The sequence below is a fragment of the Emydura macquarii genome, unplaced genomic scaffold, assembly GCF_026122565.2.
Source record: "Emydura macquarii macquarii isolate MOO-44397 ecotype Brisbane River unplaced genomic scaffold, CSIRO-AGI_Emac_v2 contig_1551, whole genome shotgun sequence".
NCBI classification, from domain to species: domain Eukaryota; kingdom Metazoa; phylum Chordata; order Testudines; family Chelidae; genus Emydura; species Emydura macquarii.
This window is the reverse complement of record NW_027131688.1, coordinates 21,038,553-21,061,341: the sequence shown is the minus strand read 5'-3', so window position 1 is coordinate 21,061,341 and position 22,789 is coordinate 21,038,553. Positions and strand designations below refer to the sequence as shown.

Sequence of the window (22,789 nt, the reverse complement as noted above, 5' to 3'; positions counted from 1 at the left end):
ATGGGATAAAAATCACAAATTGTGACACCGTGTTGTTATATTCTCCCAAAGCTTAAAATGTTTTGGAGGGAAGGGATGGAGGGGAGCTGAGGGGTTTGGAACAAACATTTAAAAGTTTTCCAAAAGTTAGACGCTAAGAACTTGTCTGGGTGAGTGATGTTACCATTGTAGCTCCCAGGGTGTGCAAAGAAAAGTTTGAAAAAGTGCTATGTGTAACTAATGGAGCGATATCTGCCTAAATCTGCAGACAGCTCAAACAACAGTTCTGCCTGGCATCAGTTGTCCCATTCATCTCGGGGCAGCATTAACATGGATGCTCACTGCTGTGGGGTCCCCATGTACAAACTCCTTTGCTTGGGTGGGCAGAGAGGGAGTCCCCCTTATTCAGGACAGACCTCAGGCTGTCTGAAGACAGAGAGCAGTAGTTTGTGGAGGGACCACAGCATGTGGAAAGAAGAATGGCAATGGGTTCCCCATCATCCAAACAGCTGGCTCTTGCATTGGAGGCATCTGCCACTTCTAGTCCAGTGTTGTAGCTGTGCTGGTCCCAGAATGTTAGAGAAACAAGGTGGGAAAGGTAATATTTATGGAACCAACTTCTGTTGGTGAAAGAGACACGCTTTTGAGCTGCACAGAACTCTGTGAAGAAGCGTTCTGTGCAGCTCAAAAGCTTCTCTCTTTCATCAACAGAAGCTTGTCCAATAAAAGATAATTGCCTCACCCACCTTGTCACTTCTATTCCATGCAGGGGTGGGGACATATGGGACTTAATCCTGCTCCAATTCAAATCAGTGGGAAAATTCCTACTAAATGCTACCTAGTGTAAGTGAGGTACAATTGGGTCAAGTTTGAAAATAATAAATGCTTTATTAAATTGGCAATAAGTGGTGTCTCAACAGTTCAGAAAGTAAAATGATAAATAAATATTTTATTATTAAAATACATAATACTATAATGCATAGCCATATTTTAATTTTGAGTCCTAATTTTGAGCATACAGTCACCGAATGTTATATATAACAGATATACCCATAGAAAAAATACAAAATTATGCTGTGACCCTGCAAAGACTTATGCACATGCTTAACTTTGAGCACATGATAAATCCTGAGTTAAACAGATCTATTCAAGTGTGTAAAGGTAAGCACATGCATCAGTTTTTGCAGGGTTAGGGCCTCAATTTCAATATAAACTCTAACTCAAACTCTTTTTCAAAAGGAAACCAGAAACTGTTCCCCACCTCCGCCCCAGTTTCCCCCCTCATTTCTGAAGTAGAAATACTAGAGCCTAGAATACAGAAAAGGATAACTAACATTCTGCCAAGTTTGCATTTCTATCTATCATGAACGTGTGTATAATACTGTAGAACTAACACATTTTGCAGAAAGAAATATTTGCAGCTGCTATGCTTGAAAGCATCACTTATTATTCACAGGATGTAGAACATTCTTTTGAAAAAAATTTGTGGAACCAGAAATTGCTGTTGTGAAATTAGTTTTTTGAATTAGTGAAAAAGTAACACATTTTTACTGCAAAAATAACCAATTTTATAATATACTGGGAAAGAATATATAAAATGCTGTATGGATTTAATATATGTGCATGTATATACCGTAATACCTATCTATCTATCTAAACTGTGTATTTGTATCTATATAATAAGATTCCAGAATTGTCACTGTGAAGCCTAGAATGTCTGTTAAGTCAGTTTGAAGCAATGGAAATAGCTACAAGCCTGGTTGAGAGCTCATTTTGTATAGAATGTCACCAGATTCAATCATCACTGGGATTTGCGGTCTGTTACTAAATTTTTATGTTCTTAGTTATTTTTACTTTATGTACTACACCTGTGTGAAAACACAGGCTTGCAGCCACTAGTAGATGAATATTGAGTTTGAGATAAATATCTATACTGATTGCATATATAAAGTGTGTGTGTGTATGTATGTATCTATCTATATTGATTGTATGTATAAAATGTATACACCAAGGGCTGGTTTACACTAGAAAATTAGATTGACCTAGCTGCATCACTCAGGGTGTGAAAAATCCATATCCTGAGCAATGTTGTTAAGGAGACCTCAGTCCCCATGTAGACAGTGCTAGGCTGATGAAGGCTGTGCTGCTGTAGTGTTTTAAGTGTAGACAAGCCCTCAGGAAAATTAATCTGAATTAACTTTTAGACCCCTGTATTAAATGCCTTTGTGGACACATTCAGAATTAAATTGGCCTTAATTCAGTTTTGCTTAAAGAAAACCACTTTAATTCTGAATAAGAGCATTCACAAAGAGGTTTTAATGTAGTTTAACTAATCCACTTTAAAAGTTAATTTGGATTAACTTTCTTGAGTTCCCCTATGTAGACAAACCCTTAAACTACTTTAAATTCCTGTGTGGATGCTATTATTCAGAATTGAGGTGGCCTTAATTCGGTTTAGTTTAATTCACTTGAAAGATTTTTTCACATTTCTAATCAACATGGCTATCATGGCAAACTGTGGAGTTGTAGACCTGTCAAATGTAAGGCAGAATAGTAATTTTTAAAATTTTAAAATAGTAAAAAGAGAAAAAAGAGTAATAAGCTAAATATTAAAAAAACACTATATCTTTATCAGCAGGCTTTCTCCTTTCTTTTCAAGTTCTCTCAGATTCAAATGGAGGGTGGGAGAGGTAGGGTGTGACTGGAGACAGTTTGTCTGACATTCAGGTAGCTGCTGCTAGGCACATTGCAACTTTAATTGTGCCAACCAATAAAAAATAGCTGCTGCAGGAGGTAATTTGAATTAATAATAGAAGGCACACACCTCATCCTAGCTTTACATGGTTTATTGTTTTACCTCATGCTATTGTACTGTTCAGATAGTAAATACACCCTTACAGCTTGTGCACTCCAACTGTCCCTCTTTGGGCAGGGACAGTCCAGACTACTTTTTTTTTTTTTAAACAGAATAAGTGTTTTTTTTCTCCAAACGTCATTTACTGATAGCAATTCAGAGGAAAAGTGAGAGAAAGGAAAAGCGCCCTTGCTGCTTCACTTCTTTCTCCCCCTTGTTTTGTCATCTCGCTCCTTTCACAGCCCCTGCCCCACCAAACTATGGTTGCTATTACTGTTGTTGTTTGCTACTGCTATTGCAGTAGCACTGCTCAATGTAGGACCAGGCCCCATAGTCACAGGCACTGTACAAATGGGTATGAAGACAAAGTCCCTGCCCCTAAGAGTTTACAGTTTAAGGCCCTGATTCTGCAACTGCATCCATGTGGATAGATTCCTGCACCCCAGTGCAGCTGAGGGGAGTCCTTGTGAACTCAGGTTTTTGCCTAAGCAGAGCTCCTTGCAGGATTGCAGTCATGCTGTTGAATCTGCACAGGCACAAGTGTCTTCCCACGTAACTGTTTGCAGGATAGAAGCAGAAGAAATGTGGGGTGTGATGTATGGTGTGTGAGCCATATGTCCGTTAGGGCCCAACCTGCAAATCCTTACAAGAGCAGCTTTCATGGGAGTGAGCCCCTTGATGAAACATGAGAAAGTTTTACAGGGTCAGAAACTTACACTGCAAACTCCTCAAGGCAGGGACCTTATTTCTGTAAGATGTAAGGCCCAGATCCTTAAAAGGGATTTGGTGCCTACATACCTTTGAGGATCTGGGACTAAGAACCTGATCTTGCAGCTGAGCACATAAGTAGGTTTATGGGACAGCTCTTGGGAACAGAGCTCTTCATGTGGGCAAGAGTCTGCAAAATTGGACCTCAAGGACCTGATCCTGCTGTGTCAGCTACGCATGGGCTGACCCCTAAACTCCCCTGGTACCCTGCTGCCTTCAGTGCAGGTCGGCCAGCATGGAGCTCATGCGGGATCAGGGCCTAGGCTTGTAAAACACCTCTGTGCCTGTGCAGAAATGATACAAAATACCCATAATGTTCCACTCAGCCCTTCTAGCCACATCTCCCAGCCCCCTGGGCTTCAGGGACCCTCAAAGCTTGTGCCTAGCTTTGCTTCCCCACGTCTCCGTGTCCCAGGCTGGCAGGGCTGTGCCCGGGCGCCCGTGCGGAGGGGGAGGGTCTGGCATGACTCCGAAGGCAGCGTGGAAGTTGCCTGGGCCTCGGGCAGGGCAGGAGTTTGCCGCCTGTGTGTCCAGGCGACGTTTACAATCTACCTGCCGCTTTTATCTCATGTCCGGACCCTGGGTCTGGCGCTGCCACTTGTCCCCTGCCTAGGCGCCGGCTGCGCCTCCTGCTGAGGCGGGTGAGCTAGCGGCCGCTGCTCTGCCCCGCCCCGGAGCTACTAATGCCCTGATCCCCCCTCCCGGTGCCACCGCGGGGGCAATTTCTGGCCCAGTCGCTCCAGCAGCCCGCGAGGGCTTTTCCTCCCCCCGCCCAGCCACGCTCCTCTCGGCGCTGGAGGGGCGACGGAGCCCGTCCAAAAAAGCCTGGGCAGCGGGCGGAGGAGGGACGCCCCTCCCCAGCCGCCGCCCCCACGCGGGGTCGGTCCGGCCGGCCCTGGCCCCCCCCCCACCAGCAGCGCGGGCGGGGCGGGGCGCGGCGACACTTTGTAGCGCCGCGGAGTTTCTCTCTCTTTGTATGTGGGGGATTCTATTCAAACTGTGCGTGCGGCGCGTGAGTGAGCCGACGTAACCTTCCGCCAAGGGGAGGAAAATAGTCCCCTCCCCAGCCAGCAGCGCCGAGTTCAAAGCAGGAGTTTTGCTCCCCGCGCCCCGCCCACAAGCTCCCGGGCTCTAGGAAGCGCCTCGGGGGCCAAGGCGTAAAAGTGCCTCTTCCCGGCGCGCTACCCTGTAGCCCGGCTGGGAGGGAGGGAGGACGGACAGACGGCGCCGGCGATGTATCACTGGGCGGAGAGATTGCAAAACCCAACCACGTACGGCGGCCGAAATACGCCTCCACCTAACCTGACAAACGGAAGCGCCGGGCCGGCTTGATGGACGGGGCCGGGCGGCCAATGGCAGGGGCCCCTGCCTCCCAAAATGCGGGGGCCGCCAATGGGAGGCCGCAAGAGAGCGGGCGGGGGGAGGCCGGGCCTCGCGCAGGCAGCCAGCAGCGCAGGTTGACGGCTCCGAGGCGGAGCGTCCCAGTGCAGGGCAGCGCCGGGCTGGGATGAGCCCGCCTCAAAGTTCTCCAGCCCTCGCCTGGCAGCAGGGGATTTAAAGCGGCCCCGCAGTGAAAGCGCCTCGGCCGCCCCCTCTCGTCCCTCAGCCCCGGGGGCTTTGCCGGCCGCTGCTGCTGGTTTCAGGCTCTAGCCCCCCGCCCCCCCCGCCGGGTTTCACCCCCTCCCCTCCCCCAAGTTAACTCTCCTCTCGCTGTCTCGCCCCCCAATGCCAGCCATGATAGAGAAGGGCCCAGAGGTGTCGGGGAAAAGAAGAGGCAGGAATAATAACGCCGCTGCCGCCAGCGCTACTAATAATGGGAACAATAAAAGTTTGGCGGCGGCGGCGGCGGCACCCAATGGAAATAGCAGCAGCAACTCCTGGGAGGAAGGCAGCTCCGGCTCCTCCAGTGATGAAGAGCATGGTAAGTGCCCCGAAGTGGGAGCCCCCCAGCTCGCTCCCCCGGGGCTTACTCTCGGCTAAGCTCTCTGGTGAATTCACGAAGCACCTTCTTTGTGACCCAAACTCTCTTTCTTTCTTTCTCTCTCTCTCTCTTTCTCACACACCAGCAGGAGGAGGCATGAGAGTTGGAGCCCAGTACCAAGCTGTGGTTCCTGATTTTGATCCGGGTGAGTTACTTGATCTCCAGTGTCTTCTGAGCCTTTCAACACCATTGTGTGAGTGAGAGAGTTGGGAGCCTCCAACTGCAATGTCGCATGTGTCTCTGGCTAGAGATCTGACATCCTGCCTTTGGGACTAGCTGGGGGTTAGTGTGTGTGTGTGTGGGGGGGAGGGGGAGGATTGATCAGCTGGACATACGGCTGTTTTATTGGGGGAGGGAGGGAGGGAGGGAGAGAGAGGTCACTTTGTTGCATTAGATTGCTAGTAATTTATAAAGGGAGGGGGGAAATCAACAACTTTTGTGTGTGTGTGTGTGTGTGTGTGTGTGTGTTCACCCTGCCGTCCAAGGAAAGAACAGCAACAAGGGGGGAACGTGTAGGGGAAACGTGCTTCTAGACTGGAAGGAGAAGGGAAAGGGAGATCTTTGCTTTTTCATGAAATAGAACCAAAACTATAGCTAGCGTTATGTTTACGTCCTTCCTCGACCCCCGCCCTCCCCCTGGGAAATAGGAATATCTTGCTCTATGGCACGGAAGCAAGAGGGATTAGCCGCACTACTTTCTCCCTCCCCCCCTCTTTTTTCCTCTCTCTCTCAGGTGTGGTTAGTTTCATATTCACAATGATCGGGTTGGGATCTGGCTCTTTAAGAGAGTAGCTTGGCACTAATTAAAAGGACTTTCATCCTTTAATATTAAATCGAATCCTTCAGTGGGTTTTCTGTCCCCTCCCCTCCCCCCCCCCCGTCCTCCCCAGCACTTTTTAAAAATACACATACATCTCTCCCCTCCCCCAAAACGAGACATTTAGGGCGAGAGAAGAACAACGATCCCCCCTCTTCGTCTCCCCCCCCCCCCCCCCCGGTTAATAAAAGAAGTCTAAATGCTTTCCAGAGGGCGCTTTGCAAACGGGGAGAAAAGCAGGGAAGCAAATTTGGTTAGGAGAGACCGTAAATGGTAGTTACATTCCCCCCCCTCCCCCCCCGACTTGTATTTTTGCGGGTTCGACCATACGGGTAGAAATAAAAAGATGAAGTCACAAACGTCTGTTCCTCTTTTTGATCTATATTAGAATATGGCTATTTTAGTCAAATTAATGCTGTGTTTTTTGGGTTTTTTTTTTTAAATTCTTAAAAAGAACCACTTGGTTGCCAAAATGTTCCACATTCCATCTATTCTGCTGCAGTTCTTTGTAAGCTAATTTAAAGTGGTATGGGAGCAAATTGTGAACAAACAAAGGAATTGTAGTTGTACTGGAAGGCATGTGATTCAAACATTTTAGTACAGCTGTGTCTACTGCTGTGTATGTAACGGTAGACCGGCGACTTCCTTACTTTTTAAATGTTTTTTTTTTTAATTGTTCTTTTGTAACTGTAGGTTGGAGTTAGTGACCTCCCTCCTGTTGTATGGAGGTCTTAACACTTGGAGTTGCCTCTTGCATATCCTAAACTTAATTGAATCTTCTGTATGTCTCAGCTTAAAAAACAAAACAAAACACGTGACTTGAAAATAACTATTTCCTTTCTTAGAATAAACCAGAGAGCAACTCCTGATGTTGATTGACTTATTAAATCTATCTAAATTCAGAAATATGTAACCTTGAATTCCTCAATGCAGAGGATGAAGATGTTTAGAGTACCTTTTTATTTTGTTTTTTCTCTATTTTTACATTGTTGCAACTCGATGAACTTTGAATTTTTGTGTGGATACTCATGATGAACATCCTTTTAATTCCAACATTTCATACAGTTATATATTTGTATTGCCTGTCTCTTCTGTCTTCTTGCCTGGGTAGGCATTTCTTGTTTGTTCTTCTGATTGACAGAATAAGATACAAGATCTCTGCACATGGAAACTCCATATTTTGGTTGACCACTAGGGGATGGGCTTCTTCTTAGGTAGCAATTGACCCTCTTTTCCATTCTGTAGGTCAAGCACAACATTGCTGTAAACTACATGGATCCTACTGGCTTCTAGCCAAGTGTTGCAACAATACTTTCCACTTTTCATTGAATCTTGCAAATCAGTTCTCTAGTTTATCTCATTTCTCTACTATAATGCCTTTTTTCTCACGGCTATGACTGAACAGTATATATATATATAGGATTGCATTTATTTTGTTTTAGTTTTTTAGTTAATGCTGTAGATGTACTTGTGCAAAAGTTACCACATTCATTACTGACTCACCTTTCTTCTCAGTGGAGTGGGAATTGTATGTGACATAGATGGAAAAATAAATTTAACTTGCACAACTTCAGTGGAAGTTCAGCCTGAGTAAACAATGCAGTACCTAGTCCATAATGGCCTGATACAAAGTAAATAAGCAGACTTTCATTGACTTCAATTGGCTTTGGATTGGGCCCTTATTGTTTAATTTTTAAGTTTATTTGTGTTTGTTTATACTCTCATCTACCTTTTACTGAAATAGATGTAAGATGGGAGACTGGAAAACTACTGCTAAATTTTATGGACAGCCTAAATAGTTTTGCAATTGTTCACAAAAATATATATTCTCTCCTCAGAATGTCCCTATTCACTTTTATTTTTATTTGATTTATTTTTTATAAATAATAGTAAGCATTCCTAAATAGCTGTACTTCTGGAATATGATGCCAGTCAAACTTGGCCTTTCAGCAAAAAGTGTTAAGTTCAGCAATCTAGAGTCTATATCTCTTAACCCTAAACAATTGTTTAGTCATAGGAATTTCTAGACTACTGAATTCTCACAGCATAGTGTTATAATAGTGCAAAAAAATTCTATGTTTGGTTTATCAAATACCCCGTTTGGAGAAGGGAACAAAGGATCGTAAAGCCTGCTGTTTCTTTGGCCTGGTCTAACTGCCAGATTAGTTCATTGTTTATACTAGAGGTTGTACCAATGTGTCTCCTTACCCCTGGGTAAACTGCCTGCACCAGTGTAAACTGTGTGTACCCTAGGGATCTACACTATTGCAGCTGTACTGATGGCTGAAACCAGGTGTAGACCAGGTCTTTGCAACATGACCATGATCTTAGAACAGGGACTGTAAATGCTCTTAACTTTAATGATGAACTGTAGCTAAGTATACCTTTGGTATATTTATTATTAATCATGTTCATTACAGTAGTTCATGTTTATTATGGTAGTGCCTAAAAAAACCCCCAAGAATGTGGCCCTATTGTGTACTGCACCATACAAACAGAGTAGCGGACAGTCAATGCTTACAATCTAAATTGGTATAAGAAGTAGAAGTAGTCATGTTAATCCAGTGTGTTCCTTGTGCATATATAAAAATATAATGCGCATGTGTGAGCCAGGTATAGCAAAGAATAATAAACTAGGATGGCTTTTCAGAACTGCATTCTTCAAAATAAAGTCGAGCAAGACAGTGACAAGATGTTGATTCAGATTTTGTAATTACATTAGAGCTAGATCAGAGCAAAGAGGCCGTGTATACTGTACAACTTAAAATCAAGAATAAGGTCTCCTTAATTACTGTCTGGATTTACAATGCTAAACTATTAAACAGAATAAAAACAAAGCTACTAAAAGGCATGTAGAGGACCCTCATCTTTCAGCTATCATAGAATCATAGGGTTAGAAGGGACCACAAGGGTCATCTAGTCTAATCCCCTCTAATGGGATAGAGGTTTTTAGTAGTGCTAGGAAAAATACTAGAACTAGAAAAATATATATATATTAGATTTCTTTTGGAACCAAAAAGTAACTAGTTTTCCTTTTGAATTGAAATGTCTTTCTGGGGGGTGGTACATTTTTCTTTAAAATTATAATGGCTAAAATTGAATGTGGCAAGGGCCTGATGATGATGATCTATGTCAGCGGTTCCCAGCCTTCTTGAGTGTGCGGATCCCTTTTCAACCTCCAAATATTTTGCAGATCATCACATGCTACTAGTTTTATTTGAAATCGTACATTTCCTTGGTGAGGATGTTGTTTTTTCTTTTCCGTGGACTCCCTGTAGTAGCCTCACGGACCCCACCAGTATCACAGGTTGGGAACTGCTGATCTGTGTGATTCCTTGGAAGCCAAGGGCATGAGCCTACAAATGCTTATGCATGTGGAATAGTCCTTACTTTGTAGCTCCTTGACTTGAGTGGATTGGCTCTTGGCAAAAGGACTACAGAACATGCACAAAACCTCTCCTTAAATTACTACTGGTCTCTTTCCCATCTCACCCTCCTGTTGGTCCAATGTGATGTATTGCAACTACATGTTGCTTTGGTAAACCAGGCAGCTGGACACAGCACTTGTTTTCATTGTCTGAAATACAAAAGGAAATTTAATTGTTCATAAGTGTGTTATAAATATTTACATACTGAGGGTAAGTTTGGCTGTTTGGCCTTGAGTTAATGACTACATCATGAAAAGCTGTCCCTTTTTCTCCCTTGCTATTTGTAATAAATATAAAGAATTTTGAGTCAAACATTTGACTGCTAGCTGACAGCCCTAGCAAACAATATCTGTTATCAGTAGGCCAGCGTATATTGTGAGTTCTCCATTTTGAGAAACTGAGGATTTAAAAAATAGAATAAAAAGCTGTGTGCACTTGTGTGTTTAATGGAGAAACTTGGTGAAAGGAATATTTTTTTTTTAATGTGGGGGGGGAATACTAACAAAAAACATATATGCTATTAGATCCTGATAGCTTTCTGCTTCATCTCTTATGTGTCTGAAATATTGTAAATATAAAAATACTTGTTTTGCTCAGCTAATAACTTTTAAATAAAATGTAGGTTTCAATGACTTTGAAAAGCATTATATAATTTCTTGATGAGGACAACTTGTTCTGAATCTATAAATACAGAAAACATAGAAATGCTTTCTCCTGTGCAATTCTCCTTCACATTGATGTAGTGCAACTAAGTACCTTTAATCTCAGTTACAGCAGTACAAGTATGAGCCAGTTCTTGTACCTACAGACTTCTGTTTATGTCCAGTCATCTTCAGAGAGAATCCTCCCATTTTCTTTCTGGTAGAAGTGAATTCCTGACACATGGTTGTTTAATTCAGAGGTTCCCTAGTTCAATCATCTATTATGGAGATCCAAGGGGGGGTTGGGGGGGGAGAGGTGAGGTGAGGTAGAGAGGGAGAAACCATCTATGGATTGCTTACCAGTCTCTTGCCTGCTATACTACAAAAATAAATGAATAAAAGCAGAGCACTTTTGACTAGTGAAGTATCTCTGCTAAGAGAGGAATTGCTTCCAGCATGCTGTTGGGTACGGATCCAGGGATGCAGAAGTTGGCAGAAACTGCTTACTGCCGGGAGGTGCCATTTTAAGTGGTGGAGCTCTGGAAATGCATCCCCCTTTTGTCATGTAGTAAGAACTGCCACATGAACACCCAAATGTTTCCTGCCCTTCCTGGATGGCCAGGTCCTGCTATTTTGTTGGCAGATGACTTTTATTTTATTTTATTTATTTTTAAAGTTTTGCAGGACTTGGTCGGTCCAATCTTGCCTAAGGAAGACCCAACTCATATTGCCCTGATATGGCAAGTATGATGGTGAGCTGCTACTCGGTCCTAGTAACTCTTGGAAGTTGTGAGACCATGTCTGGGCAGGAAGGAAGTTTGGGTGCTGATCCATGGCAGTTAGACATTAGTCATCCATCTGGGATCAGAGTGAAAAGTGTAATGAACTACAGTAGATGGTTCACCTTGTTTCTCTTGGTACAGCTTCCCTTGCTGGAGGCTGGAAAGGCCTCGTGACATTGCACCATGAAGTGAAAGGCAGCATCTTATGGCTACTCACTTCCTTGGGCAATGCCAAGAGGCCTTTCCAGCCTCCAGCAAGAGAAGTGAGTAGCCCAAAGATGCTGCCCTCTGCTTCATGGTGCAATGCCAAAAGACCTTTACAGAAGTCTCCTTGGAGGTCACAAGGCCCTCTGAAATCAACTTGGCAGCTCTAGTTTCATGGGAGATGAAATCTGACCCAGGAGCCTGGCCTACAGAGGAGAATGGGGGCTTGAGTCACTTAAACTACAGCTCCCATCAGCTACTGCAACAGCACTTCCAAGTCAACGTATCTTGGCTTTCAGACAGAGAACTGAAGTCTATATTCAGACTTCTGCCAGAAATAACTTTTTAGTGGAACATTTTAGATGAAAATAGCCTTTGTTCAGGTTTTCTGTGAAAGAGGGGTGTCTCTACTCTGTTCAGCCCTTTGCCCTCTTCCAATTTCCATCTTTCTCTGCCACCTTGTCTCTTAAGGCTCAATTAATCAGTGCCCTACACCCCCTTGGTGCCAGCCATGCTGCAAAGCAGATGTAGGCCCCCAAACAGGAGCCTTAATGAGGAGTGCATGGAGGATGGGGGGATGCTGGAGCTGAGGGGTTCCTGTGCCCTAGGTATTAATTTCCTGGTTTTCTCAAGGCCCTTGGGAGTCGTGGGTGGGTGAGTAAAGGCTAGGGTAGCTCTCAATGCTAATATCCAGCAGCTCCAGAGAAGGGGAGACATAAGCACCTTCCCTGGGCTCCTGTGCTGGGCACTGTACCAGCACACAGATTAACCTTGACCTCAAGTCTGTGCCACCTTTTATAGCAGTTGTGCTACAGGAGTGGAATGGGAATACATTGGCTGGTTGTGTATAAGGGTGGAAATGACCTGAGATGCCCATATTTTAGCCAAAGAAAGTGCATTTTAAGCCCTATTGTGGAAGGGAGAATGGAGTGGAGGGTGTGGGGGAAGAAGAATAATCTTCAGGTTCAGGCATCTCTAGTTTCAGTAGTAGCACCTCTTACAGCACTCCAACAAGAATGCAGTGTTGCTTTGATGCCCTGGCTCTCTTAGCCCTTGAAGGCCATTTTTAAGATTGTGTGGGTCTGTATCTTGGCTTCAGCCAGTCTGGTCACCCTTTTTTTTTTTAAAAGAACAAGCAGGTGCTCACTGGGCCTGGCTGGAGCTGGGATGCCAATCAAAGAATGGCCTCAGAGGTACTCTGCTGTTAAACAGCATGAAGAACATCATTCTAAAACCTGAATGCTGTAATAAACATGTCAGTGTGGCCAGAGCCTGTGGCTTCCTTGTCTGCCTCGCTCATGCAATATTTGCATGATAAACTTGTTACAGCCTCATTTACTGATGTTCGTATTAATGGTGAGACCGACTTGATAGTAATAGAACAAAAGATCCACTTTTCATAGCTGATCGCTGCCTCTTAATGAGGTGCTCTTAAAACTTTTTTGTTTTCAGCCTAGTTTAGTTTTGTGACTTGGCCAAGTGAAAGGCTTAGAGCTCCCTGTGATTAGTTCTTATTATTAGCTCAGAAATCTTGCCTCTGATCAAGGTGCACTGTACAATGTGCTTACGGTGGGCTCTTGTCCTGTCACATACCTTCAGAGTATTCTAGCTGGATGTGGTTTGTAAAACAGAAGTTACACTGCACAGTTGACTTGAATAGCCATTTGGTTTCTGAACAGATGCTCGCTAAGTGCAACTGGTTCTCTAGAAACTTGGTTAATAAGGATTATTAAATAGTAAAATTTATTTGTGATACTGTGGCACAGGTTTGCATCGTGCTTTAAAAGTATAAAATAAGACAAGTTCTAAGTGTTGTGTCCTATAATCAAACATAATTAGAGTGACTGGTTACTTTAGTAGACCTGGAGACAAAATTAGCAAGGAACCTCTAATTGTGAAAGCAGAACAGGATTTTGACTGATTTCATGAAATCTTTACCAACTTGCACATTTAACGCTTTCTTACCGTTTGAGGTTTTGAGCCTCTCACTATATAATTAACTAAAACAAATGGCAAATGGAGAAATTCTATGCTCCTCATATTTTCCAAAATACACATATTTAAGTTGACTTTTGAACTAAAATTTTTTCAAATAATGAAGAAAAACCTCTTGTACTGCAATTTAGACCCCTATTTTAAAGTTTGAAAATTACCCTTTTTGTGTTTAAACTTCCAGACATTTTGTTCTCTTGAGCACATAAAACCAGTTAGTCACAAAACGATCACTCACATTTCAGTACAACATCTTTAAGTACAATAGATTGAGACCACCAAATTTGCTTCATTTCTGGTGTCTCTCTCTCTCTCTCTCTCTGCCAAGCATCTTCAAAAGTTCAGTGCTGCACAGCACCTGAACTCTTTGAACTTTGCAAAAGGAAGTATTGGTAAATGGTGTCTGTCTTAAATGGAAGGGGGGAGTGGGAGGCTGCAGTGGACTGATAGCATCTAATCACAAAGATCCCCTGTTCAGAGGAAGATCTGGTGTATATACTCTTCTCATTTTCATATTTCATCACATGGCTGATCATGACCCATTTGGGATGTCCACACAGGATCCTGCTGGTGTTTTCTGTATGTGTCGTTCTTTCAGTGGAGCGGGCAACAGTGTTGGACGTGAACAGTGCAAAGAAGGGAGCTGGTGTCTTTAGGAGGAGTGCCGCAGCCCCAAACCTCTCCTCATGCTAGAGAGGTTTCACAGATGATGTTCCCATAACAGATCCCCTCAGTTACTTTCATAGTATAGCTTTCTAATTTAGAATCTAACTATATGCATACCTGTGGCATCTCTGCAGTTAAGCTATCTGTAGGTATCTGGATTATGCTCATTGTATATAGACACAGACCTGTACAACTATAGATAATATCTGACCACATTTGGACTTTACCCTATACTGAATTGTGTGTGTGGTTTTTTTTAAATGTGGATTTAAATATTGGACATTAAAAGTCTGCATATGTCCTTAAACCATTGTCCTCGAGGCCTAGTCTACACTAGATAATTTTGACGACCAAAGTCAGCTTTTGTCAACAAAACAGTGCTGGTGTACACACTGCAAGCACCCCCGCCAACAGAACTGCCTTTTTTTTCCGACAAAATAAAATTTACCTCAATGAGGTGTAGGGCTTTTGTCGACATAGCTAGGGTGACGCAGTGTCAATGTAGACACTGCGTCCCCTTCTATCGGTGAAGTGGCATCCCCTTACATCAGTGGTGGGGCTGTCATTCTTGTCAATTTCACCACTCCAGAAATTGACAAGAAAGCGGAAGTCAGGGCAGCTGGTTCCCAGAGGAAAAGCCAGGGCTGCTGCAAGCTTGGGCAGCTGGCGCCTGGCTCCCAGCTGGGACTGGGTGAGTCAAGGACGGCGGGTCTCTGCTGGGAGCCAGGGCCAGAAATCTGGAAGCTTTTTCCACCTGCTCTCTGTCCCAGCAGCCCCGCACCACTTCCCCTGGCTCCCCTCAGGGAGCAGCTAGTGTGGGGAGGGCAGCCCACAAGAAGCCCAGGAGCCTGTGGGGCTCTCAGCTCCCTATGCTGACCCTTAGGTCAGTGGATGTGCTCTTGGTTTGGAGGCACTCCACCGACCCAAGGAGGGTAGTATGGACATCAGCCATGGCTGTAAGTCAACCTATATTAAAAAATAAATTGACCTAAGTGTAGACAAGGCCTTAGATATTATATATTAGTCTGCAAAAACATAGTTGTGCACTATTTATTAGCCTATAGGAATTCTGCTTATAGCTCAACTATATATTGTTACATATGTGGCTGGCTGGCTTCCTTCCTTGTTAGAATTAGTCATGACAGTTTGAAAAAGCGTGGACTGTACACTTTCAACTCAGCAGAGACCGTATAAACACAGTGAAAGGCCAAGATGGAAATGCTGCTAGAGGGAAGCAATTTTTCATCTTGGAGAATAGTAAAGCCAGGATTGGAAAAGCCTGAATTCACAGTTTAATTTTTTTTTCAACCTTTTTTTCTCAAGATATGAACTGAAATGGGGAATTCCCTCTACTCCCCTGCTTTCTCTTTTTGGCCTTTCTAGTCTCAGTGCCTTTAGTGTGAATCAAGAGTATTCAGATTAGGTCCTTCATTACAATTTTTGAACTAAAAATAAAATTGAACATTAATAAAGCTGTTAGACCCTGTAGTTTCCAAACAACTTTGACAAGTGGCCTTTGCTACATCTTTTGTTTAGGCTGCTAAGGGCTGCATAAGGAACTCAGTGCATATATCATGTGGCATGTTTTCAGCCATGCTGCAGAAGTGTAGTTTGATTAATTCACTTTTTTTTTTAAAAAAAAAAAAAAAAAAAAAAAAGCTAAAACACTTTCAGAATTCTCCAGACGTCAGTATGCACAATCACTTCTCTAGATGACAAACCACTAATATTTTACAGTCTCTAACAGAAGGCAGTTCTGAGCAGTTTTGGGGATGGAGAAATGGGCTGTAACGGAGAGTGTACTAGGCAGCATTCATACCTTCTTGGTATTGTTTTCTTGTCTCCGACTCTTAAATATGTCTCTAATGGGACCCTTTCCCTGATTTGTGCAGCTGCCACTGCTCTGTTCGTGACAGTAGCCATGGGAACACTAGTAGCATGATAGGAGTTTATAACTTCAACTTGTTGCTAGGCAGGCCTGCCTCTGTGTTGGTAATAAGTCTTAACACCAACAAAAAAAGTGTTCTGATATCCCACCTCTTTGCATGTGGGAAAAGAACTTTATTCTCAACAAGCTCTGGATTTTCTTTATCTGATGGATGGAAAATTAAGGACAGGCCAAAAAAAAAAAGGCATCTGGACAGTAGCACGTATGGTGGCTCCCTGCTTAAGGATGGGGAAGAGGTTGGTGGAGGAGTGGATGGGCATGACTTCAGTTAGTGACAGTGTGTGAGAAACTTTGTTTTTTAAAAAAAAGTACCATACGATGCTGATACATCATATGTGAATCTCTCAAATCACCCAGTATAAAAGGTATTACTCATAGAGCCTAAGAATTGTAATCAGTGTTAAAAATACATACTGTTAAAAATACATACTACTAAAAACAGCATATCCTCTAAACAAAGGTCATTATCCAAATATCTAAGGAGTTTAGAATATCTTTATTGCTGTGGAAATATAAATTGTGACTCAGGCAAGGTAACCAGGCATATTAACATTAAAGCTGCAAAGGCTTCTAATTAATACATTTCTGTGACCTCTTTTAGTAATTTACAAATATAATTGAGCCCAAACATTGCATATTCAGTTCTCCTCTCCCCTCCCTGAAATAGTGTCTCAAGTTTAGGGTTCAGAATTCCTCATTCAAGAGGTAAGGGCAATTCAGTAGGTGAAGTAGTGCAAGGGATTGCTTCCTGTTCCATCTTCAGTGTCTGTCATAAAGTCTGGCAGGGGTTACACGGCAAATAACAGGATATGATCCTGAGAAGCACTGAGCACCCATAACTCTGATCAGTCAATGGGAGTTGCAGGTGCCTCTTAAGCTCACCCTTAGTATTCTCTCTCTTTCTGCTTCTCAACCTTTTGTTTCACATGTTGCAGCAATAATCGGTTGCGCTCTGACCACTGGGGGGTGGGCGTGTGATGCTCAGGATGCAACAGCCATCATTTCCATTCTAATAAGTCCTTTCCTAGAGGTGGCCCCACTAACACCTGCTCATCTCTTTCTAAGCAAAATCTAGCCTCTTATCTCACTTCACCTCCCACAGCAGCCTCTCTGCAAGCTTCTCTTTTAGCGCCTACTCTTTTTGTGAAAATAAGGACAGCTGAAACATCACATGACCTGTAACTCCCTACTGTTAGAAAACTGGGTGCCTGGTTTTCCCCAAGTACTCTTGTAATCACCCCTCTGAAGCATTGCCATGCTTCTGGCATGCCCTGGCCATTCTTCTGATTGTTGCTGGTAATACTTCTATATCCATTATGTCTATCAGTCTTCTAGCTATACAGTGACCTTGTTCTCCTTACCCCGACCGCACTGCTTGTGTTTTCTTGCCTATTCACTTTTAACTTTTCCTGTCCCTAATTGTTTTCTGCCTTCTCTTTCAGCCATGTCTCCCCTCCCCCATCCCATGGGAACATCATCTCTGCGCCTAATCTATTCCACAACTATTTTTAAAATCCTCTCATGACCTCTTGCTTCTGGTTGATGACTCATAGCCCTCTTTTTAGTGAAATAGAAACAAAAAGTAGCAGAATTTTGAGTATTATCACAGTACCTAGAAATCCCAGTCATGGACTAGGACTGCATAGTGCTAGGTGCTGTACAAACACAGAAAAAGATGATCCCTGTCCCCAAAGAGTCTACAATTTAAGTAGATGCTTATTGATTATTTAGTGTATTAAAGTACTCCTGTTCTTCCCCCTCATCTTTGTCTGAGCACCTCCCAGGTATTTAAATAGTAATATCTATGTGCCTTCCCAGACTTTACAGGAAATAGTTTATCAATTTTTTTAAACAGATTTTCTGGTGGACGGGGACAAAAACACACCTCATGGAAGAAGCCAGCTCACAAAAATGGGTTCTGAGCGTGGTTTAGATCTGTGGGTGTGTAACAGGAACTGAACCTATGCTGTGGAAATGCTTTTTTCCTCTGGCACTATATTCCTCTCCTGATCAGTAGCTTCACTTTTTCAGTGGACTGTAGCTATCATGAAAGCCATGGCTGTGAGAAAAGAGTTGATCTCTTAGGTAGCTAAGTGTGATCCCATGCACTGTTCAGAGTAACAAGGCAGAGACCTTGAAGTGGATTCTGCCCAACAGACTGAAGTTACAGTGATTCATGCAGTTATGACTAGATCTTTGTTGCAATGCAGCAGTCATTATTCTCGTTCTAATAAGGCCCTTCCTAGAGATGCCCTAGTTAGTGGATTACACCCCATCCTGGCCATTTGAAGACTGGTGTGTATGTTTGTCTTCATGGCAGTTTGGGGATCCAATACTATAAGTCCAAATAGCTATGATAGATGAAGATGTTGATGAGTAGGTAAACTCTTTGGAAGCACCTTCCTTCCAGCATTGCCTCAGTCTTGAATAGGTTCAGCTTTGTCCACATGCTGGCTTTGGCTGGGCACTGTGAAAGCTGGGTGTCATCTGAAGCATTAGCAGCATGTAGCTCAGTTTGTCCCACCAGCTCTCCCAGGCATTATATAGATATTGGATAATGTGGAGGAGAGACCCTGCAGGTGGTATAGGAACAGTTGCTTAGAATAATCCTCTGAATTCAGATGGGGAGAATTTTTTGTCGAGTTGCATGGTAACTAATTTTATGGATTTTATTCTCCATATACTCACCCCGAGAAACAAAACTATGTACCTCTTCGGAAGCAGTCAGCCTGTTACTGCTTGCTTCATGGAATAATTAAAATGAGGGGACTTTAAGATCCCTCTTCTGCCCTCAAAGTTTCCTGTTCACTCTAGTTTGAGTTTTGAACAACTCTTTCAAAAACTTTCCATAAAACTGTTGTAGACATAGATTGTCTTTAAAGTGCAAGCAAACTCCATCTAGCATCCCATCAGTGTTCTTTAGGTCACTAAGCCTGTTTTGTCATACAGTTGCAGTTTCAGGTGAAAAATGACTTGTGTCAACTTCCATTGGAACAGACGCAACTAAGGCTGTCATTTAAAATGCTGCTGTGTGGAGCACCAGCTATTTGATCATGCTGGTACAGCCAGCGAATACTCTATATATTCAGATTTTCATGCAGGAATATAGATGGACAGTTGGCAGAACTTAGTTTGCCTTTTATAGGCATACTAGAAAAAGGATGGTTTATGCTGATGTGAATGGATGGACATAAATGTTGTAAAACTCATTTTAATATCCTATAAAACAGTTTCATAGACTCCAAGGCCAGAAGGTACCATTTTGATAATTTAGTTTGCCCTCCTGTACAACTCAGGCCAGAGAACTTCCCCAAAATAATTCAGAGAGCAGATCTTTTAGAAAAACATCCTATCTTGATTTAAAAATACAGTGATGGAGAATCCACCATGACCATTGGTAAAATTTTCCAATGGTTCATTACTTTCACCATTTAAAAATGTACACCCTATTTCCAGTCTGAATTTGTCTAGCTTCAAATTCAAGCCATTGGCTCATACTATACCTTTATCTGCTAGAATAAGAGCCCATTATTAAATATTTGTTCCCTAGGTAGACAATTATAGACTGTAATCCTGTCACCTGTTAACCTTCTCTTAGTTGAGCTAAATAAATTTGAGCTCCCTAAATCTGTTTTTTCAGTCACTACTTCCCAGGATAGTCCCCCATTCTGTAATGTATACATCTACATTTAGCCATATTAAACACACATTTGCTTGCATCTGGCTTACCAAGTGATCATACCGCTTTGTATCAGTGACCTGTCCTCTTTGTTTACTATTTTTCCCAATTTGTGTGTGGTCTGGAAATTTTATCAGTGATTTTTGTCTTCTTCCAGGTCCTTGATAAAATGTTAAATAGCATAGGGCCAAGAATGGATCCCTGCAGGATTCCACTGGAAACAGACATGCTTGATGATGATTCCCCATTTACAATTACATTTTGAGACCTATTAGTTAGCCAGCTTTTATCTATTTAATGTGTGCCATGTTAAGTTGATGCCTTTTTAGTTATTTAATCAGAATGTTGTGTGGTACCAAGTCCAGGTATATTGCATCAAAACTTTATCAACTAAACTTGCAATCTCATTAAAAAAATCAGGGTAGTCTGACAAGATCTGTTTTCTATAAACCTACACTTATATGCAGTAATTGTATTACTCTCCTTTAATTCTTTATTAATCAAGTCCCTTATCAGCTGCTCAATTATCTTGCCTAGGATTGATATCAATGTGAGAAGTCTATAATTACCTGAGTAATCACATTTACCCTTTTTAAAAACTGGCACAACAACATTAGCTTTATTTCAGAACTTCCCCAGTACTCCAAGACTCATTGAAAGTCAACATTAACAGTCCAGTGAGCTTCTCAGCCATCTCTTTTAAAACTCTTGAATGCAAGTTACCTGGACCTGCTGATTTTTAAAAATGTCTGACTTTAGTAGTTTCTGTTTAACATCCTCCAGAGATACTAGTAAGTCAACAGTCAAAGATGCATTAAATTGCTTAATGCATTTGCAACTTGCCCCTTATCTAAATTGTTGCAAGAGAGTAAGGTAGTGTGTTCAATCAAAACTCTCTCTCACTAACAAAAAAATCTTTAGGTGGCAGAACTTGTGGGTTTTTTGGGTTTTCTTTTTAACGTCACCAGATAATAGTGATGTTTTGTTAAGTATATTTAGATTTTTATGGATTTAAATTTTTGTAGTTGCAGGAAATTATGGGTGGTGTCAGACAATTGTTTAATAACAGTTGATATTGAGATTCAGAAAGTTTGTTCTATAACCATTAAAACAAAAATGGTAAACATCACGTATCCAGCTATACAGTGTAAATATCTTTAAATCAAACTCTAATTGTCAGGCAGCATTTTTCTTACTTTGCCTATATGTAAATTTTGATTATTTCCTTGCTTGGTGTGAGTGTGTGTTGAAATCAACATTTACTGATAAAAAAATCTAATCCTTTCAAGTTTATTTAGACATAGTAAAAATAGTCTCTATGGCAGCTAAGGAATTGGGAACTGCTAGAATCTTTGCTGTTCTGAAACTTCCCAAGAACTGTTCATATCCCCTCATCTAGACCTCGTGTTTAGACTACTGGGGCCTGAATGGTCACAACCAGACATCCTTGTCCTGCAACCAGATGTCTCCAGCTAAACATTTAGTGACTAGATTATGTGGAATGCTGCTTTATCTGATTCTCATACTCAGCTGCTTCAGTGTGAACTGCTGCTTTGCCTGGAGCAAGTGTCGAACAATACTGGATCATCTTTGTCTAGAGGCAGAACTAGGATGCTGTCAGATGAAGTAGCATTGTTTCAGAACCGGTTTCAATGGCTGCTGGGGGAATCTGTCAGGACTATTGCACAAGAACCTAGGGTACAAGAGACTTTGAATATGGTGGCTATTGGTAAATTTATCTACAGGACTTACAGCAGTTACCAACCCAAACTTGATTGTCTCAGATAGATGTTAGATGAAGAGGGTGGTTTTTATTTTTGTCTTTGACAGTTGGTTTTATTCTTCCCTGATATATTTTAATATGGTTGTTCTTTGCTTTAGAAATTCATGTTGCTATAACCAGGGCTAGAAAAATCTACTTGATGCTTAAAAGCCACAGTAGAAAACATCTGTGTAGCAGACCCTGCAACTTAGAGATACAGTGATTGGATGCTGCTCATTATGTACTGGTTGCTGCAGTAGGAGAAGGTGGCTTTGCTATCCTTGCTACCATACTTTACCCTGGCCTCAATATTCTGGCTGCTGCAGAAGGGTGTTACTGCTACTCAAATCCCAGTAAAAACAACGAGAATTCTGTAGCACTTTAAAGACTAACAAATTTAATTTCATGCTACAGAACTCTCGTTGTTTTTGCTGTATACAGACTAATACGGCTACCCCTCTGGAACTCAAATCCCAGTGAATGCCTCCTGCTCTTCCCCCAGCAGAGTAAAACTGACTTGCTTTCGATGTCTTTTTCTCTGCTTCTCCCAGGGTTCTGAGTATCGTGTGTGCGGTGGGGAGGGGAGGATAACTGTTCAGTCTTTGCTCTTTTTCAGCTTGATAAATCCAAGGACTTGTCTATACTACCACTTTTGTCAGTATAACTTGTCGTTTAGAGGTATGAAAAAACACCCTTCTCAGCAACATTAGTTATACCGGCAGAAACACCAGTGTGGACAGCGCTAAGTTGGTGGGTGAGTTACTGCTGCTTGTGGAGGTGGTTTTATTGTGCTCTCCTGACACAGCAGCTACACAAGTGATCTTACAGTGGCGTAACTGCATTGATACAGCTGTGCTGCTGTAAGCTCTGTAGTGTAGAGATGGCTGAGTGACAGAGTACCGGAGCTGTTGTCAGACTTAGGCCTGATCTACACTACAGAGTTTTGACTTATTGACAAAACAGTGGAAGTGTACTCACTGAAATACTCCTCCCTCCGATGTAACTACCATGCTATGCTGACCTAATAAAACCATCACAACGAGAGCCGTTGGGCTTATGTCAGTGTATTTGGGAAGATGCATTGTCAGTGTAGACAATGGGTTCCTTACAAGGGCTGTTATTCTTGTCAGTTTCATGGCTCCAGTGGAGTTGTGAAATTGACAAGAAGGCTGGGTAGCTAGAGCCCAGCTGCCCCCTGCTCCCCTGGAGAGCTGGGCCACTAGACCCCACTCCCTGGATGGGAGCAGCCCACCAGGAGCCTGTGGGGGCAGGAAGCTGCCAGCATTGT

General features: G+C 42.6%; 1 protein-coding gene across 1 annotated transcript in view; it reads left to right on the top strand.

Moving 5' to 3' along the window:
• Positions 1-5,026: 5,026 nt before the first annotated feature.
• RCOR1 (REST corepressor 1) overlaps positions 5,027-22,789 on the top strand; it is a 114,630-nt gene continuing 96,867 nt past the window's right edge. The window contains exons 1-2 of the mRNA XM_067555025.1: positions 5,027-5,522; positions 5,668-5,727. Coding sequence (XP_067411126.1) covers positions 5,327-5,522; positions 5,668-5,727 — 256 coding nt within the window. The 5' untranslated portion in view covers positions 5,027-5,326. The remainder of the gene's footprint in view (positions 5,523-5,667; positions 5,728-22,789) is intronic.